Source organism: Sceloporus occidentalis, unplaced genomic scaffold, assembly GCF_023333645.1.
Source record: "Sceloporus occidentalis isolate IW3139 unplaced genomic scaffold, rSceOcc1.0.p SCAF_5, whole genome shotgun sequence".
Lineage (NCBI taxonomy): Eukaryota > Metazoa > Chordata > Lepidosauria > Squamata > Phrynosomatidae > Sceloporus > Sceloporus occidentalis.
The window spans coordinates 124,225,247-124,253,019 of NW_028316985.1; the positions used below are offsets into that span (position 1 = coordinate 124,225,247).

The window sequence follows — 27,773 nt, forward strand, 5'->3', positions numbered from 1 at the left end:
AGTGAAAATCTATCCAACCATTTTTTTTTGTTTTGTTTTGCATGATGTAGCATCATAAAGACAGAATGAAAATTAGAGTCATATAATCATACAGCTGGAAGGAGCCTCACATGTCATTGAGTCCATCCCTTTGCTCTGTGCAAGATCTCCAGCCAAAACATCCCCAGCAAGTAATTCTCCAGCCTCTTTTTTGAAGGCATGAAGTGAAGAAGACCCCACCATCTCTCTAGGCAATTGATTCCAGTGCCAAACTATTCTCACTGTCAAGAGTTTACTTCTAATGGTCAAATGAAATCTATTATCCTGTAATTTCAAAACATTAGACCTGGTCCTACCCTCTGGGGCAGTAGAGAACAGGCCTACCCTATCCTCTCTGTGACAGCCCTTGAGGTATTTAAAGAATTCGACCATTTCACTTCTCAGCCTTTCTTCACCAAGCTGAACAAGCCCAGCTCCTTCAACCTTTCCTCATGTGTTTTATTCTCCATACTGCTTGTCATTCTTGTTGTCCTTCTCTGAACCTTCTCCATCTTGACCAAACTTTGGCTTGAGCCACTTTGAAAACATATCCATGGCAGTACAAACATATGTATATTCTCCCTTGCCACCATTGCATTTCTGTTGTGAATGGCCCAGAGGTCATTGACCACTCAACAATCCACTGTGAACAATTTGCTTTTTACTTTGCAATTTTACTTTGCAAAAAATTTCGTTAGATCCATTCTAACTTGGATGCTATAGCTGATATGGTTACATTGATTGTAACTTTGGTGCCAGCTCCAAAATATTCTAGTGATGATGGACACTTTTCAATGTATACACTCTGAGAATTGCACTGCGGGATAATTTAGAAGGTTTTAAATCCACATTTCAAAACTGTTGGCTTAGTGGAAAGAGATCCTACAATGCTTTTGTCACCTAGTTATTAAGCATGGAAAGCCAGTACACCCATTGTTGATTCAGAACACTGAAAAACAGTGACATTCATTTCAATAGTTTTAAGACTGCAGAGTCAACATTCACAACAAAAAGCAATGGGACAGGGTTAAATCAGCTGACTGGGTAAATCTCTTTAGAACAAGTAGGATTCCAATATGGCTAAAGGAAGCAGTTGCAAGATATTTATTGAAAAAGCCCACCATGGATTCTATACTGTATATATATATACTATACTATATATATATATATATATATATATATATATATATATATATATACATACACATACATATACCCACTAGTTTCCACGATTCCATATTTAGGCAAGACAGTGGAGTGTGTGGTAAAATCTGAGATCCAGGGATTTGTGGATAAAATGATCTAGATCAATTTCAGTCTGGCTTCAGGCCTTGCATTAGTAGGACGGTTTTTTTGGTTGCCTTAGCAGGTGGCCTACAGTCAAATTACAGTTTAATCCAAATATGACTGATCCAGGAGATCAAGGAATTTGCTTGTACTGGGTGAAGCTACACACCTCTGGAGACTCAGGTTTGCAGTTTAAGTGCACTCCTGAATTCACCCCCAATCCTAAATGTTAACATTTCTGTAGTGGATTTCTGTCCTTGCACCAGATATCACTCACAGGAGGGGTTGGAAATGTCAACATCTCAATCAATAGGAGAACAAACCCTTATTGCTTGCAGCAGCTGCTACACAGTAAATCAGGATAGGAGGACTTTTATAATCGCTACATATTTCCTAAAATATTGAATACATAGGGATCATGAATATGAATCTGTTAGAATGCTTATAGAAAGTATATAGAGCCAGCATGGCATAGTGGTTTGAGTATTGGACTATGACTCTAGAAACCAGAGTTTGATTCCCAGCTTGGCCATGAAAACCACTGGGTGATCTCCAGCAAGTCACACTCTCTTAGCCTCAGGGGAGTGCAGGGCACACCTCTTCTGAGCAAATCTTGCCAAGAAAACCCTGTGATAGAATTGCCTTAGGGACACCATGAGTCAGAAACAACATGAAAACCACACAACAACAACAACAACAATGATTAGGTTATGCATTTGTGACTGCAAATGTGAATTCCAGGCAGGGCTTTTAGTGGTAAGCTGTATTACTGTATTAAACTATCTTTGGGGGATGATTTAATTTTTGAAATATTAAAACATTACACATATTTTGCATAAATTTGTATTTTAAATTTTATTTAAATTTTAGCCCATTGTGAAGAGGGAAGGGTGGGTGATGAATGACATGGAACTAAAACTACATTAAATTATTTTGTCATATTTTCATTACTGAAAAAAATGGCAAGTACCTGTAATTATAATTTTTGTGGGTTTTCGGGCTATGTGGCTGTGTTTTGGAAGAGTTTATTCCTGACATTTCACCAGCATCTGTGGCTGGCATCTTCAGTGGCATGCCACTGATGCTGGAGGAAAGTCAGGAATAAACTCTTCCAGGACACGGCCATGTAGCCCAAAAACCCCATAAAAACTATGGATGCTGGCTGTGAAAACCTTCACTGCACTTTTTTTATTTCTAAATTTTTAATTCTAAAGTTAAGGCAAAAATCCAGCAGATTGTCTAAATGCCACTAAACCTGCTACAAAGATGATGATGATGATTAGGACATACTCTCCAACTATCCTGATTTGGCAAAGACAGTTGTGATTAATGCTACTTTTTCAGATACTGTTAAAATGTCCCAGTTTCTCTCTATTTCTTCCTCTTTTCCCCTATCATCTTCAGCCTCCTTCTGTTGTTGCAAACTGTGTTCCAAATGCAAAACTACTTTGTACTTAATGTGCTCAATTGAGGGAGAGGAGAGGAAGGAGCAGAATCTTGCCCTTCCAAGTAGGCTCTGGCAAAAGCATATTACTGTAGCATCTTGTAGCTTGTCTTTTCTTCCTCATGAATAACTTTTGCCATCTTGACTGCACTCTGGTGTTGCTTGTCCATGTGTGTGCCAATTTTCATGTGTGAAATGTTGGAAAGTATGAAGGAGAAGGAGAAGAAGGAGATGGAGTCGTCAATGGAGACCTTCTGCATATGAAGTATGTATTCTACCAGAGGGGCCAAACTCCCTCTGCATGTGCCTGGCTTATAATGACAGGGAAGCATCTCAAATGTTCTGGATAATTGCAAGTCATACTTTATTAACTTTTTGAGAGGGGGAGGGAATATCCTACTGCTGACAAGGTCTTTACAAAGCAAAAAGGAGGAGGCGGAGGAGAAGCCTGAATAGCAATTGTCACATTTGCAAAATCACATTGTGATTACTCATTGTATTAGGATCCATCTTTTGATTTGTCATTTGATAGATCTCCTGAAAGGAGCCCTGCTCTAAATGACTGCCGCTATTATGAGAAAGCTGGATCTTGACAAAATATTGATACTGTCTGGATTCAACAGCTGCTGACACTATGTTCACAGCTGCTAGAAGCTGGAGGCTGCATCAATATTTTGAAAAAATAAAATGATTGCTGCCATTACAAGAAAGCGAAAACCTGATTTTAAAAATAACAAGCAAAAGGGCCTTCATTTTGACAGAAGAGGAGCAGAGCAAGGTCACTTATACAGCAGGGACTCCCGTTTCCCTGGGGTCTCTTGTCAACAGAGGCCAAGCTGTCCCCTGTAGGCTTTGCTGCTCTGAAGGGGATATTTCATTTCACATTTCCCCATAGGAACCAATGACAGTCTTAGGAATTCATATGACAGGAAATTTATCAGGGGACAGAACTGGTGGCATAATACATGGTCCCTGACTGCAATCTCAGGGCAAGTGGCAAGTTTGGGGAAAAGGTAAGTAGGGAGGCTTAATAAAAATATATAAATTAGGCTTGGTGTGGAAAAAATGGACAGGAGGAAGATTTTCTCTCTGTCAGGTTAGGCTACAATCTGGGGGGGGGGGGGGGGTGTCACTCGATGAAGCACTGAAGTGGGTGGTTCAAGGCAACAGAAAATAAAATATGTCCCATAGCTAGGAATGTGAAAGGTTTTTAGTGGTGTCTTGAAGAGTAAGAACTTGTCTGTCAGTCTTCGTCCTCCCCCACCCTTTCTTATCCACGCTCCATCTGATTTGCCCTTCCACCAACCCCATTCTCGAGTTGTGAATCATGCCTTATTTTGTTTGGACTACTGTAATAAGCTTTAGATGGGGCAACCTTGAAAGAATGTTCAGAAACTAGAGATAGCTTGGCTGCAGCCATGGCCAGTTGCAGGGAACTATAGGAGGCCATTGACTGGGACCAGTTACAGGAAACACCATCATATCCATATTACGAGAGCTATACAGGCTATTTGCAGTGTATTTGCAGGCACAGTTCAAAGTGCTAGTTATGACCCACAGAAGACCAGCATGACTTAGGACAGTGATGGTGAACAAAACATTATTTAAAAGACCGTGTCCTTCTGTACAAACCTGTCCAGTTTTTAAGAACTGTGAAGGAGATGCCACTTTCTGGCCTGTAGAGCAGAGCCCAGGAGAGACCCTTCTTAGTGGCTGATCTCAAGCTTTTGATTTCTGTTGCAAGGAAGGCTCTTTATTTAGACAGACCTTTACTGAAATAGTTACAGTTTGTTCATTAGGTTTTGCTTCATTTTATTGCTCTCATGATGTACCTATTTTTCTCTTTTGTCATTTTATGTTTTCCTTTACATTTTCCACATCTTTGTTTTAACACTGCTGTGATGAAGAAGCTTCTTGCTGGGTTTCCTTTGGTAGCACCTTTCTTTCCCACAGGGACAACTTCTCAGCTCTTACATTAAATTTTAGGGTAATCATCCTGATGCGCATAGGACACACATCCTGGTGTGATATGTATTTTCTTACGTTATTTAGTAATGAGCACACTTTACTCACCATGAAACCCATTCAGTAATGGACTTGCTTTACTAGTGTAATTGTGTTTTTTACTCACTCTTTCCCTTTATTTCCTTTATAGCTTTCTGCATTTGCTTGTTTCACTTACTGGAGAATTATGAGAGCTATAGTCCCCAAAAAAGTAACATTACCAAGCTCTGTTGTACTCATTTGTTCTCTTGAAGTGGTTCATGGTCTGGACAAAATTCATGGCCTGAAATTTAGGCATAAACATCCATGCCTCTTCAGACCAACCCCAATTTCTGGCACCACAGGTTATGGGACATTTTAGGAAAATGTACACATGAGTCTTCCATCACCCAGTGGCAGAACACATACATGCAGAGGGCCCCAGCTTCAATACTGGCATTGCTAATGTAAAGATCAGTGAGAATGTGGCAAGAAGAATCAATCCCTATGACTTTGGAGAGTTGTTGCCAAGGAGAATAAGGTAAGCCAGAGATATGCAACTGTGTGATGCTCTAAATGTTTCTTGGGTTGCATTCTCATAAATCCCCACCATTGGCTATGCTCACTAGAGTTGCTGAGATTTCTATGCCAAAAACATCTGGAGGCTGATTGGTGCCCATCCCTGGAGTAGGCCATGCTGGATGGATGGACATGTAGGGCCCTTTCACATTACACAATTATAGCACTATGGCCCTTATCATGCGAGCAAAATTTGAAATTATCCCAGGGTCAATGTGAAGGCAATGCAGGGGCAATCATGGGGTTTCAATCAGGAGCTATCTTAAACACAATGGGGGGGTCATTCCAGGGTCATTCCAGGTTTAGGTAAATCCTCTTTTTCACCAAATTTACCTAACCCTGGAATGACCCTGGAATGACTGCCGCTTGTGTTTAGGATGGCTCCTGATTGTGTTTGGTGTCATGTGATAAACAAACTTGAAACTTTACCTAACCATGGAATGACCCCCCATTGTGTTTAAGATAGCTCCTGATTGTGTTTGGCATTGTGTGATAAACAAACTTGAAACCCCAAAATTGCCCCTGCATTGCCTTCACATTGCCTTCACAGTGACCCTGGAATAACTTCAGATTTTGCTCATGTGATAAGGGCCTATGATTCCAGGTCAACTGTCATGGCTGCAATCTGTAGAATCCTAGAGTTTGTAATCTGGCAGAGAACTAGATTACTGACAATTCTAAATATCCCTCCCTAGGATTCCCATGATTTCACAGGATTGGACCAAGGATTCCACAGAATTGAAACAAGGCAGTTAAAATGCAACCATAGTGCTATAACTGTATGGTGTGGAAGGGACCATGACCTGGTATCTGGAATGGTAGATTCTTATAGCTGCTTCTTTCCTCATGGTGGCAGAACTGCATTGTACAGACTGAAACCCTGTAACTGACTTCCCATTGTTGTTTTTAATTAGATCAGGTGTGCTCCTCTAGAGGAGGAAAGACCCCCAAGCTGCAATAACAGCCTAAAATCAGATAAGGCAGGCATCAGCTAATGCATTATTACAGAGAATATTTATAACCCAGATTTTGTTTAATATCTCCATGAGTTTCAGCCTGAAAGTAATTACAAAATCAAACAGAATGCAGTTAAGAGTGGCATCAGATCAAAAGTTATCAAAAACACTGAAGGCAGTTAGCAGAAAACAGAGCGGAGCAAATGCTTGCCGGGAAAGTACTGTGTTAGCACGAACATTAACTCAGCAGAGAGTGACCTACTTGGGTTTCCTAGTCACCATCTGTTCTCACAGATTTTCTGTTCTCCTAGGATAAAAAGTTTGGGGATTGTTCACAGTTGTATACCACTTTGCTGCTAAGAGCTGGAAAGGCCATGTTCCCCCCCCCCTTTTTTTTTTTTTTTTTTGGTCTCCTTTCTTCCTTTCTTTCTCCCTTTTATGTTTTGTTTAGCATTTGGTTTGAGAAACTTGAGGTGAAAGGCAGAACTGAATGTGAAACAGTGGGTTATTTCCAAAAGTGGCATGCCAAGGATCTAGAATTATTATCCAAAGGAGTCATGTCATAAGAGCTGGAAGCACTGTTTACTAATATCATAATAAATTTGCCTTCAGTCGCTTAGCAGTTTAGGAATGCTCTCTGAACATGATTTGATTGGATCTAGGGATCTTAGTAGACCACAAGCGAAGTTGGAACATGTCCAGAGATGTATTGACCAAGATGATCAAAGGTTTAGAAACTAAGCCTTATGAGTAATTATTTAGGGAATTGGTTATATTTAGCTTGGAGAAGAGAAGACCCAGAGATGACATAATGGCCATCTTTAAATATCTGAAGGGATGTCATATAGAAGGTGGAGCAAGCTTGTTTTCAAGTTGCTTCAGAGACTAGAAGATGAACCAATGGATTCAAATTTTAAAAAAGGAGATTCCACCTAAACATTAGGAAGAATTTCTTGTCTGTTATTGCTTTACTCTGTTGAACAGCGTAATAGATTGCATCAGAGAGTGGTAGACTCACCATCTTTGGAGGTCTTTAAACAGAGGTTGGAAGGGCATCTTTCAGGAGTACTTTAGTAGTGTATACTTTCATGACAGGGTTTTGGATTATGTGATACTTGTGGCCCCTTCCAATTCTAAGATTCTATGAAATGCAAATGTAAATGCATGTAATTTTGATTCAGTTGATCTACTCTAAACAGGACCATCAGTTGAATTTTGCATTGACCATGACTGGACTCATGAACCCAGGATTTGCAGTATGCTTTTTCCAGATTTTAGAAAGTGTTAGAAATGATATGGTGGCTTAAGAAGATTTCAGTCCAGACCAGGAGGTGGGTGCATGTTCTTCCTTCACCTCTTTTTTAGTCACACAGTCACTCAGGACTATTAACCTGGTCATTGACTAGGAATCACATGTAAGGCAATACCTGCTTCTTATTCCTCCAAACCTGTGCTGGTTTTGTAGTTTTTAATTTGTGAGTTCCAGGTGATTTCATTATACCATGTTGTTGCTGTTGTAAGAGAGCAAGGAACAAGGTGAAATTCTGAAAAACAAAGAGGAAAGACAACACTGTTATTAGATGGCACACACTTTTGACATAATATTCATTCTTGTATTTTAAGCATCCTAAAGGGCAAGCAATAATCACAAAAGAAGAATTGAAATACATCTATATTCTGACCACAAATTTCTTCAAAAAAATAACAACGTCCATAACTAACAAGTTAATTATATTTTAATTTGTAAAAAAATAAAAATAAAATCCTGTTTGTCAGGCAAAAACAGTCTTCCAAAGTGTCAATCAACTGTGTTGGTGGCAGGCACAGTGCATATTTTTAAATGATCACTGTGAAACAACCAGCATCTTCCCATGATGTAGAATGCTCTTCAAGTAATAATGATGTCCAAGGTCTACTGCCAATGCCATTGCCACTGCCCCTCTGTTTGCCATATTGCTTTGGGAGGGCTGCAAACATCCTTTATAATCAAGCCCCAGGAAACAGATCTCTGGGTGAGACATCTTGGTAAACATCTGTGGAGATCTTAGAAGCAAGTAATCATTGCTTGCAAATAATTACATCAAAGACTGCTTTTAGTTAACTCTTTACCCTAAAGAGTAAGAATTACCTTACAGTGATAATTTAGCAGTGGCTAACTTCACCCTTTTTTCCAATAAAGCTGTACTTTTTCCTGAACCTTACTAAATGTCAGGAGGTGGGATACCACATTTTTCAAGCGCTAGTGCTTTATGTTCTGTTGAGGCAATGAAAGGGGGGTGTGGTTTTTACCACTGGACAGCAGTTTGTACCTTTAAAATCATTTGATAGAGATCATCTTTAGAGGAACGTAGTTGCTTTTTGTTACTGTTGCTAAAACAAGGTGTGTTTGTCTGGGGAGAGGGGATTTAGAGGAAAAACACACTCCTTGGATATTTCAGGAAATATGTTTTTCTTCTTGACCATGACAGGGAGATTTAATTCTCCTCTTGGGACCTATTGGATCCCCTGTTGAGGTAATTCTTTAAAAATGACATTTTCCTTCTTACTATCTATAACAGTATGTACAGTTTCAAGGTAACTTTCATTGATTTTATGGAAACCTCCTTGTTTCCAAATGTTTTTGCTTCATCTCTCATGATGCTTTAGCACTGGCCATAGAAGCTAGAGGTGATGGCAACTGCAGCCCCAAATATCTGGAGAATGCTGTGAAATACAGACCTGATAACAATTGTGCAAACATGTACATGAAAATATGAACTTCAAAAAGAAAGACAGAAGGGACAAGGTGTGGGAAAGAAAGATAAGAGGGAAACCAGCTTGAGAGTCCCAGAGAAAAACAGTGAGTTGATGCATGGTGTGCATCGAGTTCAGGCCATTCAGATCTTACGTTACTGGTATTCTTGCTAAAAGGAGAGGAATATGACCTTCCTAGTGGCCCTGACTATGTTAGCCATTAAGAAAAGCCCGTGACCTTCTCATTTTTGCAGTTAGAGTTAGAGGCAATTCTGGAGAGGATGCTTGCCCTTCTGCTTCACCTCTCTGTGTCTTTCTTTGATCTATGTACTCAAGTCTCTTTGCTTCTTTCCTGCCTGCAGAGGTCACTTCCCTCTTCTCCCCAAAAGTTCGTTAGTCCTTTGTCTTGCTTTGTCTGCGAAGGGAGGGTTCATGAAGCTCATGCCTCAGGATGGCTAATATCCACACATGAGAGCCAGCTTTTAGAAGGTATTCTGATGAGATCTATGTAATCTTCTTTTACCTATCTCCTTTCCTATCCCAAGAGGGATTTCTTGAAACAATAAATCTAAGTTTTCCTTTTTCACCTTACATGCATCCTGAGTATTTTCACCTGTTTTCAAATATGAGCTCATACTGGACTGGCTATGCTGAAGTCTGCTTGATACGGATAATCAAATAATCTTTATACACTTTGCAAATCTTCCCATTTACCAGTGTTTGGCTCTCTGTTTCCTTCACAAGACCAGCCCATACAAACCTGGAGAAAACAAATGAGGAGCCACCATGCCACATTCTGCCATTTGTCACACTTCCCTATGCTTCCCTTCTCTTCTTCACTAGTGCAAAATGGAATGAGAAAGGTTGGTCCTTGATCCTATTCAGACCTAGCACAATAGGGTTTTGTCTTCTGACTGCTGCCTTATCTTGTGGGCTACATCAGAAAGAGAGAGAGAGGAAGGTGATGGCTCAAGCAAGATTGGGCACCATGGTGCCTTCTGGTGGGGACAGATAATGGATTATTCCATGACTTGGTGCCCTCCAAAGTTCTTGGACTACAAGTCTCACAGCCACTAGCAAGCTTCACTAGTGGTCAGCAGTAATGAGGGTTGTAACCCCAAATATCTAACCAGCACGAAGGGCCAGTCCTGGTCCAACTTTCTCTTCTGGCTTGAATAGACAAACATTTGAAACTGTTGTGATGAATTAGACCAAGCTTCCATGACTTGATGCCCTCCAAAGATCCTGGACTACAAGTGTTACAGCCACTAGTAGTGATGAGAGTTGTAACCCCAAATATCTGACCAGTATGAAGCTGGGGAAGGTGAAACTGATCCATTGGTTCTTCTAGTTCATCCATGCTGACAAGAAGCAGTTTTGCAAGATATTAAACAGATTCTCTACTCAACATCTTTTTTTTCTTTAGACTGGAGATGCCAGTGACTGAACATGTTCATTGTGATCCTCCTGGAGTTTGCTTGAACAATGTGGGATTTCCTTAAGTTATTAACTTCTTCCATGTTCCTACACATAGTAGCTTCTGGTCAAGTTATCACAAGCTGTCAGTGGGCATAGTACATATGGCGGTCTGCAGAGATGACAAGTCTTCTGAGGATAACATGTCTGTGCAGGAGATAGCAAGCAAGGAGACTGGACATGGACACAAAGAATGACTGAGACCTGCTTACTTTATTATGTTGGAATTCCAAGATAAGGTGCAGCTTTCTAGATGTGTAGACATAGCATATATCTAGAGGTTGGAAAAATTATTTTGGACAACTCATGCTGATTGGTGATTCTGAAGATTGTTGCCCAAAAGGATATCTTTACTAACCTCTGGGTCCTGTATTTACTCATCTATACATTGAAAAATTTAAGCCCCAAAATGGGCTCCAAAATCCTAGGTAGACATATATACAGGTCAATACAGTAATACTTTGTGAGCCTTGGGAAAGCTGCGGAGAAAGGAGGGAGGACAGAGAGGAGGGAAATCAGAGGTCTCTGTCCCCCTTTTTGCAAGCCATCAGACTTGGGGAGAGTTGTGGGGAAGGGAGGGAAATCTGAGGTTTGTATCTGCATTTTGCATGACCAGACTGTGACCCTTGGGAGAGGACCAGAGAGGAAGAAGGAGGGAGCAAAGTGGTGTCCCCCCCGTTTAGATCCTTTGTTACATGCCCCTGAGTTTGACCCTCCACTTATCCACGGGTCATATAAAAATCCTTGATTTTTCCCTCAATTCCTGCCCTCGACTTATACATGAGGTCGACTTATACATGAGTATATACGGTATATTTTTTGTTGTGTGCCTCCAAGTGGTTTTTAACTTATGGTAACCCTAAGGGGTTTTCATGGCAAGATTTGTTCAGAGGAGGGTTGCCATTGCCTTCCCATGAGGCTGAAAGCATATGAGGTTCCCACTGGGTTTTCATGGCCAAGTTGGGAATAAGCAACTACCTCATAATAAATGGCTCAGTACAGACTGCTGGCTTGTGGTGGTCTTGGGCCAAAATTAGGGCTCGGGAGTGCAGAGTATCCGCACGCTCCCAAGCCCTAGCACGCAGCAGCAGTGCCATCATGGCGGCCTCCCGTTCACAAGCAACATCCGCACATCACGGTGCCACGCTTGCATCATTGACATGCGACAGTCTGTGCCCACCAAGAAGAACCTACTTTTAGCAGGTTCTTTTGGTGCTGAAGGACCCCGGAGTTTAGTTGCTGCGGGTTCCGTTAGGAGCAAAAATGGGCAGCTCTAGCCCGGCCTTTCGGGGTGGTCTGTCGAGCCCCAATGTCACCCTTTTAAGGGTGTTCAAAATACTCTTTCCCTTTCACACCTTTGTCCTATTAACCAAGGGCCAATCCTTTTATTGTTCCAAGTCACTTTTTTCATAGAAGATACTTTTCTTTTTTGGATAGTCCCACATCTCCAGGAGTTGCACTGCAGGCTCTTTCTTACAGGGAAATTAAAGAGTGTGGAAATGCTGGGGGTGTTTTGGATGACAGGTCCCATAATCCTCCCACCAGCATAGACCATGAGCACACTTGCTTACCGAACTTGAAAGCATTACTTTTTGGGGGACTACAACAACCAGAACTCATCAACCAACATCTGCTGACTGGAAGCTGTAGTCCCTCCCCCCCCCCCAAAAAAAAAGCAATGTTTCCAAATTTTTGTGAATGTGTAACATCACATTTGTCTTGACCATTCAACCCCAGAGTTTTTCAATGACATTGTCAGCCAGTCAAATTTTATTGCTTTTGGCCAATGACCTTTGCATGCGTTTTTCAATGAACTAAAACATGAAAATCAAAATTCTCCTGAATACTTGATTCATGTCACAATCTCAGTCTGAATCATAGAATCATAGAGTTGGAAGAATCCACAAGGGCCATCCAGTCCAACCCCCTGCCATGCAGGAACTCTCAATCAAAGCATACCCGACAGATGGCCATCCAGCCTCCGTTTGAAGACCTCTAAACAAGGAGACTCCACTACACTCTGAGGGAGTGTGTTCCACTGTCGAACAGCCCTTACTGTCAGGAAGTTCCTCCTAATGTTGAGGTGGAATCTCTTTTCCTGTAGCTTGCATCCATTGTTCTGGGTCCTGTTCTCTGGAGCAGCAGAAAACAAGCTTGCTCCCTCCTCAAAATGACATCCCTTTAAGTATTTAAACAGGGCTGTCATATCACCTCTTAACCTTCTCTTCTCCAGGCTAAACATCCCCAGCTCCCTAAGTTGTTCCTCATAGGACATGGTTTCCAGACCCTTCACCATTTTAGTCGCCCTCCTTTGGACATGCTCCAGTTTCTCAACATCCTTTTTACATTGAGGTGCCCAGAACTGGACACAATACCAGGTGGGGCCTGACTAGAGCAGAATACTGTGGCACTATTGCTTCCCTTGATCTAGACACTATACTATTGATGCAGCCTATAATCGCATTGGCCTTTTTAGCTGCTGCATCACACTGTAGCCATTGTGTCATTTAATATGAGGAGGGGAAGAGAATTGGTGCAGAAATGTTGCTCGACATCGCTTTGTTGGTTTACGACCCACATTTACAACTATGAGGTCTAGACACTTGAAAAAGAAATAATTGACAAAAATGTGATCCTCCTCCTCCTCCTCCTCAAGCTTCCCAGCGTAGACACATAACTCTATCAAAACGAATTGGTTATTTGCATTCAGGGGCAGATATCTCATTTAGAAAATGTTGCACCCTGTCATTTCTTGCCGTTTTTTAATTTTGAAACGGCTGCTTGAAAATTGCCCCGTTTTCTCTCAACGAAAGGCTGGGGAATGTATCATTTCTTCTCAATGCAGTGCCAGACTAGCAGCCCTTCAGTTTCTTTCTGGTCCTACATTCCTATGAATCTGTGGTGAATACAAATAGAAAACTTTCCTTCTAGCATAGGGCACGTGTTGGTGCACTGGCTGCTATTTTTAGCTCAGCATATCCCCCCCCCCTCCATCTTCTTCTTCGTCTTTTTCTTCTTCTTCTTCTTCTTTAAACGGATGGTGTGCCAATGCAATGGCAAAGAGGAAGCGCCTGCATCTTCTTTAGTCCTTGCTTCGGTTCATGCCAATCCCCTCCTTTGGCTTTTGGTTTGCCAAGCATCTCTGACTCCAGTTCACAATGCTCTGGCTTCCTTTTTCTATCCAAAATAGAAGTTTTAATTCATTCAAGATCAGGGAGCTTTGGAAAGCAGAGAAACCCTGAAGTGATAAAGACTAAGGGGAAGGGTGACTGAATGGTCTCTTTAAAAAGAGGGGATAAATAGCTACCTCGTTGAAACGCTGCTGTTGTGAGTTTGGGGATGTTTACAATCTGTCCCTTTTTGTGTGATGGAAAAAACAAGGGAGAACAAGAGGGAAAGAGATGGGGCTGGCTATCTGTTGTCAAGATCTCTTTTAAAAATAAGCGGGTGTTTTGCATATAAAACACTGCAATAGGACACCCTTTTGGAAAGCCCAGCTGGCAGCCTCAGGGAGAAGGGGGCATTTCCGTGCCATTTTCAGGCTGGTCGTCTCATGTCAGGGCTCCCCATGCCAAGGAAGGCTACCCCTGGGCAACTTCCAAGGCATGACGACCCTCTTCTTCTATTTCTCTATGGGAAAGCTGGGCACCAGAAAGACCCTCCTCCGGTGGTGCTCGCTTTGGGCCAAGACCCTTCTTCCCTTCAGTGCCCAGTTTTTGCCCAGGAGCTGGGTACCATCCCCAGCAGAGATGCAACCCTCCCTTCCCTCCTTCCAAAGTCTCTCTCTGATAGTCAAAGGAAGCAACTTGGAGGGCTCCTGCCCAAAACCTCCCTCCCCAAAGGAGGCTGCCTGGTTGGCATCTGCCTCCTCCTCCTCCTCCTCCTCCTGCTGCCAGTCTGCGAGGCCAAGGCACGTGCCGAGAGGGGGATGTCGGGTCCCTAAGAAAGGCGCCGGGATCTTTTTATAGCCTCCTCAATAATGCCTCCCTCCCTCCCTCCCTCCCTCCCTCTTGCCTTCCTTTGTGCTTCCCAGCCAGCTCCTGTCTCTGGGAGATCTAGTCCAGCAAGCCTTGGGATCCAAAGCCCCCATCTCCCAAAGGCAGGCTTTCTTTGGCTCCATCCGCACTGCCCCGGCTCAAGGGCAGGGGATGCGGCGGGGGACTCTCCTTTGCTGGGGCACTGAGCCCTGGGCTCAAGACTGTGGGAATCCTAGTTCGGTGGGAGCACCACAGTTGGCACCACCGATTTAATTGCTCGGTTATGGGCTCCTGGGGATTGTAGTTCGGAGGGGACACCAGCCCTGAGCCCCATTTGAAGTGGGGGCGAACTATAGGAGACAAAAAGGCTCTGCTTTACAACCAAGGCTATGGGACCCTGTCGTTGGGTAGAAAGCAAACGACAATGCCCCCGATCCCCTCCCGTGGAACTAAAGTGGGGCCCAAAGCGGGTTATTCGCGCAGTGCGGACGCAGCGCAGGAGAAAAACAACAACAGCTTCTTTCCCCCGTTCCCTCTTCTTCGCCCAACTCCGATTCCTAAATAAAGCCACTTAGACCCAAGGCTCATCCTTCTTGGTTTCTTAGTTCGACGGGGACCCCAAATCCCTGCATGAGCCCGCTGCCTTCTTCCCTTCTCCTTTTCCTGAATGGGCCCAAGGATGAATGAAAGAAGGAAGGAAGGAATGAATGAATGAACGAGCGGCGGAGGCAAGGGATGAATGAATGGGACTGGAGAGGGAGAGGGAGGGAGGGAGGAAAAGCTGAATGGCTCTGCCTTACAACCAGCAGATGACTGGGGCTTGCCAGGGGCGATCCGGGCGTTAGGGGGCGCTGTTTCCTTTCATTCAGTCCAGCGGCGGCAGCTGGAATCCCCGGCCGCGCACGTGTCCAGGGAGGGGAGGCCAGGCGCCGGCGCTGGATGTCACCTGGAGGCAACACTGGCGGAGGAGGAGAAGGGGCTCCTCTTTGGGGAGGGGGCTCCTCAGCAGCAGCAGCAGCAGCAGCAGCTGGAGGGAAGGGGCAGAGGAGGAGGAGAGGATGCTATAAAAGGCCCTGGCTCTGCCACTTGCACACTTTGGCGCCAAAGGAGTGGGACCTTGGTTTGGAAGGGCTCTGAGAGAAGCTGGAGCGGCCTTTGGGCCCTTGAAGACTTGGAGGGCGGAGGGGCTGGCCTTGGAGACCCTCTTTCTCTGCCCGCCAGGAGGAGCAGCCACGGGGCCCCGCTGCCTCCCCTGCTGGCTCCCGGGCGCCGGGGATGCCGTGAGGGGCTGGGCATGGTGGCCAACGGGAGCCTGGGGCCCAACGGCTCCTCCTCCTCCTCTGGGTCCGGCGGGGGTCCCCCCTGGGAGCGTCCCCCTTGGGTGGCCTCCACTCTGGCCGCCATCCTGATCTTCACCATCGTGGTCGACATCCTGGGCAACCTCCTGGTCATCCTCTCCGTCTACAGGAACAAGAAGCTGAGGAACGCCGGTGAGGAGCAGCCTCCAGACGGAGGGAGGAGAAGCCGCTTCAGAAGCCTCTTGGCCCAAGGCCATGGCATTCTGGAGCCCACCACAAACTCCAACTCCCAGAATGCCCTCGCCTGGAGCCAAGAGGCTGAAAGCGGGGCCAAAGCGGGCTCTTTTTCCAGTGTAGACGCAGCCTGTGTGGGGTGTGTGGATCTGGAGGGGGAGGTGTGTGTCTCAGCCACAAACCTTCTCGACGAAGAGAAAAGTTTTCTCTCCAGTGCAGTGGAGCCAAGGCAGTTTGAACAAAGGGCCTTCTGGCTAGAGCGAAGAAAGGCGCCCCTGGAGGCATCAGGAAGCATTGGGGGGACAGGCGGAGAGGGGCCTTGCCCCCCAAACCCCCAAAACAAAAAGGCGGGAAGGAAGGAAGGAAGGAAGGAAGGAAGGAGAGAGCCTTTTCTTGGAGATGGAGAGCCGGGCTTAGAGACTCAGAACTTTTAAGCAGCGAGGGGCATTGCTTTCCTTCTCCTTCCACTTCTCTCTCTCTCCTCCTCTTTCTTTCCTTCCCTCGCTTGATGCTAGGTTGGGACAGATGCCGAGAGCAGCGTGTCTCGGTTGTGTCTTTGCACCTCCATCGAGGCGCGATCGATCCAAAGGCAGCCTGTGCGTAGTTTTAGCCACAGCCACCGAAACCTCAAGGAAGATCCAGTCGAGCAAAGGAGGATCGCTGCCTCTTAGCAGTCAAGTTGAATTTCTCAGGCTGGGAATAGCCCAGTTTGACCCTAGTTCAAGGGCCAGGGCTCAAGGCTCTGGAATTCTGGGAACTAGTCTCACACTAGGCTCTTTCCACAGCCTTCCACCCTTCCTCTATTTGTGGCTCCTTGCTCTTACAGGCAGGGCACCCCATCTTTCAGAGTCATTCTGTTTCTGATCCTGTCGGAGCAGCTGGTGCACACCTGGACTCCCTTCACACTTTCATTGAAGAAAAAAACCACCCACACACACACACATACAACCCATTGGGTGCTCTCTTTCACACACACACACACAGACACACGTGCGAGGGGTTGGCGCCAGCAAAGCGGACCCCAAATGTCTTGCTTGCTCCCCCTCCCTTTCCCCTCCCAGCAATGGCAAAGCTTGGGTCCATGCTCTTCTTCTTCATTGGAACGCCTTGCTGGCGTTGTTGTTGTTGTTGTTGTTGTTGTTGTTGGGACTCCCCCCCCCCTTTTTCTTAGGAGGAGGTGGCTTCCTTTCCTGGGGCTTGTGCTCTTCTTTTCCAGAGTCTGGTTAAGATGAGATAATTAGATCTTGAGGACAAGCCTCGGAATGAAAAAGAGAAATGGAGCTGCCTGTCGTTTCAGGGCTGGCCACAAGGCTAGCGCAGCATGCCAGTGATGTATAGGCTACCTACACACACATAGTGCAGCATGCCAGATATAAATAGACTACACACACACACACATTTATAGATGTATCAAGGCTAGCCTTGTGGCCACAACTGAAACAACATGCAAACATGCAGCTCCTTTTCTTTTCTTTTCTTTTTCCAGGTTGGTCTTGATATTTTATATATATATATATATATATATATATGGGGTCTTGGATTAACAATAGTAGCAATGACTTCCCCGTTTTATTCCCACATCACTGGAATGTTGTCTGTGTAATACACTTGTTGCAGGGGAAGGGCAGGATCCCTAATATTCAGGTTGTGATGCCTGTGTGGCCTGTGGTGGCTGTTCATTTCCGTTTGGGGGAATGCATTTGTTTTATTAGATTGACACATGCCAAAGGTGGTCTACAGTTTTGTTCTTTGTTTTTTTAAAACTTCATTTGGTTTTATTGCTGATATGCCTGTTAACAATAGATGTAAAGGGAAGGTATAGACTGAAGGTATGTTGCCTTCCATTTTTCTAAAGCACTATTAAGCCAAATTTCATAATGCACCTGTTCAGTAATGCTGAACCAGATGGCATGGATGGTGGGATATGCTAGAAAAAAGAAATACTAAGTTGGTGAAGTATAAACAGTTGCATTTTGAAGAATATGGGAACATGCATGGGAACATTTCCTAAGCAATCCCCAGTGCACTGTACTGGAGTTCTATGGTCTACAGTTTTCAGTGACACATGTGATTTGGGGGGAAAACAACCAAAGGAAAGGTTTGGTTTTCTGAATAAAGGTGAACCACAAGTGGTAGGCTTTCTTAGGAGTGATTGGGTGATATCAGAATCTATGTAAGCAGACTTCCATTCATGTTGTGGCAATTTCTCTTTGTCTTCAGCCCAGTGCACCTCTTTATGCAGAGCAGGTTTGGGGGAGTTGCAGTTGGGATGGGAGGTAAAACTTTTCCTCAGCAGGCAAAGCCCACTGGTGACAGCCCATTCCCTCCCGCCTTTTCCTTCCCAACCATGGAAATCGTTTTCATATTTCAGATAACACGCAAGACCTTATCTGGATTTTCATCTGGGAAAATGCCTCCAACATATTATATGCACACTAACTGGGGACGAGTGTAGCTTCTCTACACATGTATTCATGGCAGAAGGAAATTACCCTCCATGCCTTTGAAGCATCATGTGTATTAATCATGTATGATGTACAGTAGGCCCTTGTTATCCGCTGGGGTTTGGTTCCAGGACCCTCGTGGATAACAAAATCCGTGGATGCTTAAGTCTCATTAAATATAATGGCATAGCAAAATGGTGTACCTTATATAAAATGGCAAAATCAAGTTTTGCTATTTGCAATTTATACTTTTTTGGGGGAATATTTTCAAGCCATGGATGCTTGAATCCATGGATTAAAAATTCCACGGATAAGGAAGGTTGATCGTATAATGTGTGTCCAGGCAGCATCCTTAATGTTGTTCATGTTGGAAGTGTTTTCTTTCTGGCACAAATTTAATGTATGAAGTGGTCTTTTGCATGAAATGCATGGATGCATTGTATTTACTGGCATCATAGAGGACAGAGATAAACTATTAGTCCCTTTGGGTGTATCAGTGAATTTTTCTGAACTCACCAAGTCCAACCTCTCCCTACCTGGAGGGCCACAGTCAAGTGGAAGTGCTGATGTTTGGCAAGTAGAATGTCCCAAGTTACTTTCCTAGTACAGTATCTTCAGTTAGATATGTGAAGGTGACATCTGCTTGAAATGCTAGAGAGTCATTGCCCATTGGGCTAGCTCTCCAAGACTTGAAATTTTCTGAGCCTATAGATATTGATGGACTATGACTCCATCCACACACATATTACCCATTCCAGCAAGGGCTAATGGGGATCAGAGTCCAACAATATCTAGATATAGGTTCCTCAGCCTAGAGAAAGGGTGGTCTAGATGTCACTCAGTTTGCCCATTTTGCTCTGGTTAAGTCTAACTTCTCCAAGGCTAATCCATTTCAAGAAAACAAAGCCCAAGGGATCGCGTGACTTAGAAAATCTGTACTGTAATTCTTTTGAGCTTGATTTCATACAACTGAAATACTGTATATATTCATGTATAAGTCTAGAAATTTAGGTTCAAAAATTGACCCAAAGGACCTGAGTTGGCTTATCCATGGGTCAATAGTACTGTATCTGAACTCTTATTTAAAAGAAGGAGCTATCCTCTGGTGAAAAGCAAGAGTATAATCTGTGCTGGAAACACTGACCCCCTCTACTCTCTCATCCATCCAGACTTAAGAGTGAGCACAAAGAGTTATGTCTGCTGGAATTTTGTAAATTGTTTGACATTACTTTGCTTCATCCTTCAGATCCTTTGCTATATGCCGCTAAGTTTTACCCTGGACTTATCCACAGGTCATAGCAAAATCCATAATTTTGGCCCCAAAACTTACTCTCGACTTATATATGAATTCGACTTATAGTCAAGTATATACGGTAACCAGCATTAAGGTGTGTCAAGAAAGTAATACTCAGCAGGATGGATTGGAAATGGATTAAAGCATGCTTTCACACAGGGAGCAAAATACTGTTGAGTTATGTGATGTGACTGCAAAAAGAGCAAAAGGTGAAATGTGCAATTATGGTCCTATCCCATGTTTCAGACAGGCAGGTGTCCTTCACTCATTCTATTTTTTCCAGGTGTGAACACAAAGATATTTTAAGGGTACATCTAAATGTGCAAAATGTAAACATGGCAAACTTTGTTTACAGACATGTATATTGTATTAGTCCATTTGTCAAGGACAACCATGCTAGTTAATGTGTGAACTGGCATTCTCATGAGGGGCTTCAGCATTCTTTTAGTGTCTTTCTTTTTGGAAGCCATAGATGAGATCTGTGGGTTTAGGTCAGGGATGATGTTTTTGAGAAATGTACAGGCTGGAATTGGCACTTGCTTAGAAACAGCTGTTGAAGAGACAGTCTTGCCCCTGCGCCACATTTTTTGTGAAAACTACAGCTCTCAACTTAGGTTATTCTCACTACATTCCAGTAACACCCTCACACAAGTCTATTAGTGTGGCTTCAACTTTATGTTTTTGTTTCTCCTTTTTTGATTATCTTTTTATTGTTACAGTTGAGTTTGGAGACAACTTGTGCTAACAGTATAATTGTGTCCAAGTGGGAAGCACGTAATTGTGATTTTGAAGGATAATTGAGTAGATTGTGGAAAGGTTACAACATTGCTTAAGCAAAGGCACAATCCTATGTGTGCCTGTTCAGAAACAAGCCCTCTTGAATTCAACAGGACTAACTCCTAGGAAAAGGACTTACACTCAGCCTAAAATCAGCAGAGTTGGGTCACATGATAATCTGAACTAGAGTAGATTCATTAAATCAGTGGAAACTTGGTAAATAACACAAATGTGTTTTATTGGTTCAGTGGGTCTATAGTTGACACTAACATTTGGATTTAGGCCTAGGTTCCTTTGCCTCTGTTTTCTACCTACCTACCTTACCTACCTATATATCATAGCTTGTAATTTTAGGTAAGTATGTTCCAGTAAAATGGTATTCAGACAAAATCATTTTTCCTAAAAGGATAAAGCTGTTCTTTTTCATTAAAACTATTAATTTGCAGTTTTTAGCTTATTGGAAAATTGGAAGCATACAAAACAGAGAGCTCACCAGTGGGAATGTCACAAGTTATTGAAGTATAGGGCTTGGCAGTGACTATCACAGATTCTATGATTGTAAAGTCTTATATTTACATATTTTGTGCAACTTTATATCTGGGCAGATGCTATTTAGTAAAAGCAAATCAATATGGGAATTCCAATGCTGCTAAAACTGTACTCTTTAAAAAGGATATATGAGATGTGGTAGTAGTAATATTTTCTAGGTGTGTGTGTATATGTGTGTGTGTGTCTATTTGTGTGTATGTGTGACAGAGAAAAAGCAAGGATTTTCCTTTGGATTTGTTGGTGCCATTTATATTTTTAAAAAATATGATACAGACACAACATACATACAAGTATACATGTCATTTATAATTTGCTAATTACAAGGACAATACCAACTGTTTTCGGAGTCAGACTGGAACCTTGCATAAACGTGGCCATTTGCTGGCATTTCCATTGTGAAAGTCTTGGGAACTTATTGGAAGTCTCATCTGGATCAGGTGAGGGAGGAACAGAAGAGACCTGAAGATCATGTATTCACAAAGAAGATTGTTTATCCTTCTCTACAAAGAAAGCAGATTTAAGGCAACTTGGATGTGGTGGTGATAGTTGGGATCCTTCTGTATCTTTGTTCTTTCTAGAAATGGTTGAAGAGAACTTCAGAATGGAGATCTGGACTTCTTTTATAACAAGAGAGCTCTGAACAGTAGGAAAGGCCTTAAAAAGACCTTTACAAGATTTGATCTCTCCTGCCCAGCAGTCAGGACATTAGGAAGAGCCCATGTGCTTAAAACTGAGGATTCAGTTTCCCAAAGGAGTTTTGTCCCCAGCAAGGAAGGCGTGTCTGATACAAAGGGACTCCTTCATAGTCACAGGCTTGACTTCAGTAGATGCTCTCCTAGAAACAGAAGCTGGTGATGCTACTGGTAGGATCTTCTTTTATTTAATGTACTTGACTGTAATAAGTTTCATCTGGTCTCTTTTAGGATTTAACAGATTCCTGGAGAAGGGATTTGTCCCTGGTGCTAGCATTTGTGACTCATGTTGCACTTGCCATCACTAGCACTCTGATCTTGATGTGTACAGACAGGTCTTGCACAGATGGGCTGCCCCATACATTTTGACAGGCACTACTAGACTTGCACATACAAAAGAAGTGCACAGTGCTATAGCCACATCCAGACAAGATCTGCTGTTCCCACTGAAATACTTGGGCAGCCCTCAGTCGCAGGATGCATTGCTGACTGTACACATTGGTTTTCATTTGCAGAATAAACATGATCAGGGTGAAGGAGTCTGTTTTGTCCCCTATGTCTGTTGGCTTTAACTTGTCTACAACTTGCAGAGGATACATAGAAGGCATAAGGATTTTGATATGTAAACTGTGTTAAGCAAATAGATCTTCACTTGTCTAAACAGCCTCAATATTTTCATTTGAGGTAGATATCAATAGTTAGATACCTATCTGTTAGGGCTGGTTTATTATTTCAGAACATCATAACTCCATAGAATATGGTAATTTCCTTTTGCCAGAATGGTAATCTGTTTTGGATGCAATAGATCTTGTTTCCAAGGTTATTTTAATGTGTTGTGAGCCGCTTTGATTGTCTCGTCACAGAAAAGCGGGATAAAAATAAAAGTTTTCTTATTTTTATTATTTATTTATGCTATCTAGCTTTCTGTTATTGTTAGTCATTTGGGCAATGCTGGCTGAAGAACAGAGGGAAGATCAAAATGTTTATCACAATAGTCTCCTTGGAGTATCTGCCATCTTTTCTCATTATGTCACTCTTGTTCCACCACCAAAGAAAGATGTACAGTTGGCCATAGCCTACATCAGAGGGGGTCAGGTAGCGTCCATCTTACTGAACACCATAGCTAGCCTTAGCAAATTATGATTATTTATAAAATGGAAAATTGCTTTTCAAATGTTGTTTGTGAGAGATTCCACATATTAATGTTACATCTCTCCTGGGAGTTTCATATGTGATGCATATGTGCACCCTAAAACATGTGCTCCATAACTGAAGTGCTTGCTACTGAGGATCAAGACAGACAAACCTAAATGGGGAGCTTCAGTTTGCCCCTGAGAAAGCTGGACCAGGGCCGTGGGAACCACATGGCCCCAATCCAACTTTTTGCCAGCCCCTCCAAAAAGAGGCAGAAAGCTGCTCCTTTTGGAGCCAGCAAAATGCCAGCTATTCTGCCACCACTGTGGCTTTGCGGCACTCCTGTGGCATGCAACCTCTAAATGCCAGAGCACTGCAAAGCTGGCTCCTGTATGGTTGGGCAGGTGGCTTCCTCGCAGCTTGCGGGCATGTGTCATTTAAGTGACACACATCCAAGCCACCAGGAAACCACCACAAAGGGGGCGTCTGTTTTGCCCCTAAGTAATGCTCCAGCTTTGTTATATAGCTTTACTACCCATGAAGGGTTTGGTTGTACAGCAAAATATACTTTTTGCCTGCAAGGTACAATCAGTTTGATCAGGGGTCTCTGTATGTTCATCTTTGTCCTAGCGTATCAGCATTTCTCCTGCCACTTGAACATCTCTTTCCTTTTTGCCATTTGGTACACATGAGTTCTTGAGTTAAAGAATGGTGACTACTTTGCCCAAGAGATGCACATAACTCCCTACACAAACAAGTACTTCTGTATTAGAAGACTATTTGTGTGCATTATATGTGGGACAGATGAACATGTGTCTGTTTCTCTGAGCAGGGACTTATTGCCAGGCATGGTAAAATAGACATTTGTGCATTTGCCACACATTATGGAGTGCATGTGCTTGTAATGCAGAAATGATATTGACATTGATAGGTCATTGTTTTGTGTGATAACATCTGCTTACCTTTTGGTGCTATTTATGGTATGGGATTGAGGCTGGAATGAGGCCCAAGTGTGATAGCTTTCTACTACATTGCATCTGTGAGCAATTTCATTGGCTGGATCTGGACTCAGGTCAGGGAGATAATAAAGAAAAGAAAAATGAACGGTGATGCTGGTCTGTCTGTGTAATAGTGACTTCGGTTTCTTCCCTGCTAGAAAAAGAGACTTTTGGGTACTATTCTTTCAAAACCCCATTCAGGAAGAAAAAGTAATTCAGCATGTTCTAACTTCTGTTCCTGCTTTGTTTGATTCAGTAGTCATTGTTTTATGAAGATTTACTAGTATGAGGTCAAGCTGAGTAGTAAGAAGAAAAGGTTTGAGAAAAATTCTTTTGGGACTACAACTCCCAGAGTCCTCTGGCCAGTATGGCCATGCTGTGTGGGAAGTCTGGAAGTTGTGGCCCAAAATATATTTCTCCATGCTCCACAAAGAAGTCACGGTATGGGTGCTCATGTCCCATGAAAGTATGTGCTGTGGCCTGTCAAGAATTTGATCCATTTCCTGCCTTTGCTGGCCATCGGGGACTGCAAAAATGGAGATGGAGTGAGGACTCTGGTAGACCATGGAGGGGGCAGGTGCTCAAGTTTCATGACAGACCATGGGGGTCACAAAATTGACCATGTCTTTGTTAGAAGCATATCACAGGCAGTTATTCTTTGAAATTAAACATTAGATGTTGGTAAATTTGGTAAAAGTAGTAATGCACAGTGTGTTTGCATGCTACTCTGATTAGTAACATTGTATCCTTATGCCTTCATTGTTATTCATGCAAAGAAGCAATACATCAAGAACAAAGGAATGGAGCAGTTGTGAATGCTATTTTGGGGAACAGTTACTCAATTAAATCTTAAAACACACACACATAGACTTGCCCTATTAGTTAGCAGTCTTTGCTCATCCAAAATTCTCTAGTGTGGGAGGACTTGGATGTATTGCTGGGCATTTTGTTGCACTGAATAGTCATTACTACTTTTAGTCAACATATTCCTCCTGCTATTGTCTTTCTGTTCCTCCCATTTGGCAAAGATTGTGAGTGGCTCTCATACAAGTTTGTAAAAATTACTCTTTTTCATTTTTAAAATATGCCTACACACACACTCTTGCCTCTAACAATAGAATATCAGTTTTGAATCTTTAGGAGAAGTGCATAGATATACAGAAAAGTGTTTCTTCTGAGCTCAACCTCAAAAAAAGTAAACATTGTAATTTGGAAAATAAAATTTCAATGTAGACCCACCCTTCAGCTTGAAAAGAAATAGCCCTTTTTCATTTGATGACCATTGGATATCAGGCTGGAATGACAGTGATGGAAGACTCCCCATTTTTGATTCCCTTGCATTTTTAACAGTGGCCCTTGAGACCTGCAAGCCCAATTCCCCAAACCAATTGCTTGCTTTTAAATTCTCTTGCTTAATGTCACTATAATGTTGTTGTCACTAGGACAGAATACAAAATTGAGTCATTGATATTCCCAGGGCACCATACTCCTGTGAAAGGGCATCACTTCCATGTTGTAAGTTCTCTCATAATATATTACTGAATTAATGTGTTCTTAGCCAGACAAGAAGGTACAGTTATCAAGCACAGGAAGGAAGTGTTAGGAGACCAATCAAAAAGTTCAGAGCATGGTGTCCTGAGATTTTTTTTAATATGTAGAATCATTATTGCTCCTTAACTGAGAGCTTCCTGGAGCAGATACAACACTGCCTCCTTCCAAACTGTAGTTTCCAATAAAAAATAGCATTAGGATCCTGGACTCCCCGCCGTTCCCTTCTTTCTTGTGTATTTTCCCCCCAGTTCCCTTCCATCACTGTCTTTAACCATGGTTCCTCACTGCATCTGTACTTATACTATCCAGATTAAAAAAAAAAAGGATAACTAACCAAGGTCACTTTAATTTGCAAATCCATTTCAGACCTTGGTTGATGCTTCAGAAAGTTAACAACAGATGTAATGCTGCACATAGTTAAAGGTGATAAAGGATTTCTACTGGAGAGGAAGGGAGAAAGAAAGTACATTTGTGAGACCTGTTTTTGGCCCAAGACAGACAGGCCCGAAGTGACATCCTTCTGGTGATTCTAGGGTTTGGGAGCATGCACCAACCGCACGCTCCCAAACCCTAGTCCGTATGGACACCAGCATCATGGTGGCCTCCCGTCCATATGGGGGCCGCCATGATGCAAGCGTGGCACTGCATCCACATGTCACGGCACCATGCTCACATCATCAATGTGTACCCGGGCACCAATGGCGCTCTGACATCGTTGGGAGCACGCTCCTAAAAGAACCCGGAAAAAAATAGATTCTTTTAAGAGTGGAGGAAGACCGTACGGTTTGGCTGCTGTGGTGTCCCTCCAGAGGAGAAATGGCCAGCTCCAGGCCTCCCTTTTGAGGCAGTCTGTCGAGCCCCATTGATTTTCAAGCCATGATGTAGTAAAAGTCCAAGTTTTGTATACATCTGGCCTTTATAAACAACGTATACAGATAGATACATGAGGCAAAATGTGCCAAGCTACATGATCAGTAGGACCATATTGTGTAGCTTTTCTGGATGCAACCATTTCAGAATATTGGTGGGAGACTGAACATTTGAATGCTCTCATATTTATCTCAACAAGACTTTATTCTGAAGTATGTGTGTGGTAGGACAATCAAGTCTTTAACCTTCCACCTCTAGTTTGTATCAGAGGGGTCTAGTAATAGCTTGGCTTTCAGTTAACTTTAATGAATTGTTTAGAGAGCTAATAACTACATCTAGGTCTGCACTCATGTATGCATTTGAAATTACAGCCAAGCCCTTGTAACATTTTTTGACAATATGGGCTTGTAGAATTGGGTCTTATTTACATTTAAAGTATATATAACAAGTATATGTAACATTTTGGCTAGCAACATAATTAACTGGCCAAAGAAGAATCTTCTATTTCTTTGCATGGGTATTTGTTGAAAAACAAGTGCCAGGTGCAGGATCTGAACCCTCTTCTGGCAGTCAAACTACCGCTTTCACCCTCATTGTTCTTGATGGTCTCCTTTTTAAATTCAATTATGTTTCCAGCATAATACTTGCCATTGCCTTATTTTTCATAATAAACACTTTTTTTGTCTTGAATTTTGGAGTAAGAAAATCCTTGTCCTTATTCCAGATGTCATTTGAACTGCTTCTGGTTATCTTGGGGAACAATGGATGACTGGAGAAACAGCTGGATCATTGCAAGCATAATTTCACTTTTAGAAGACAGTCAACCAACAGGCAAACTCAAGATATGAATGGAAGAGGATGAACGATGGATCACAATGGAGAATTGTATTTCAGATTTGCCTATCTTCAGGTAACTTAAATGGTAAGAAAATTGTGTACATTGTTGGTGTTTGGAGACATCTAACCAAGTTTGCAATCCTGTTTCCATTTGCTTGGGATTAAGCCCCACTGAACTCAATGGGACTTTCTTCTGAGTATAGGATTGTGGTGTGTATTGCTGAATCTTTTGTGTGAGTGGATAAAACAGGAAAAAAATATTTTTTTAATTTTATTCTGAAACTTGAGGTATGTAAATTTCATAGTAATATACTAGTACAAAAGAAATTAAATACAACCTTATGATTTACTAAAATGTATATGGGAATAAAGTTTACTTCTGTCTGGACTTTATCACATACAGGCAAATTGGTTAAATCCCATACAGAAACAGGATTTAAAAGTCCACAAAACACCCACAAAAGTGTACATTATGTGAACATTTCAGATGTGTTGATGTCAGTGAGAAATAATGTGACATTAATCCGAACAGAAAGTCAACAAACCCCCCTCTTTTTTTTACTTGTGAAAGTTCCCCGAAGTTAAAATGGAGTGGGTTTTGTTGCCTTTCCATTCGGGTTAATGTCATGTTATTTCCCATTG

At 42.6% G+C, this 27,773-nt stretch overlaps 1 protein-coding gene across 3 annotated transcripts in view; it reads left to right on the forward strand.

The window, feature by feature from the left end:
• Positions 1-15,875: 15,875 nt before the first annotated feature.
• LOC149312774 (melatonin receptor type 1A) overlaps positions 15,876-27,773 on the forward strand; it is a 90,182-nt gene continuing 78,284 nt past the window's right edge. The window contains exons 1-2 of one of the 3 annotated variants that reach the window (XM_089525336.1): positions 15,876-15,943; positions 27,019-27,216. In XM_089525336.1, the coding sequence (XP_089381462.1) occupies positions 27,153-27,216 (64 nt within the window). In that variant the 5' untranslated portion in view covers positions 15,876-15,943; positions 27,019-27,152. Of the gene's footprint in view, positions 15,944-21,754; positions 21,913-27,018; positions 27,217-27,773 lie in introns of those variants that run through there. The other 2 variants (XM_089525338.1, XM_089525337.1) reach the window with 2 other exon arrangements.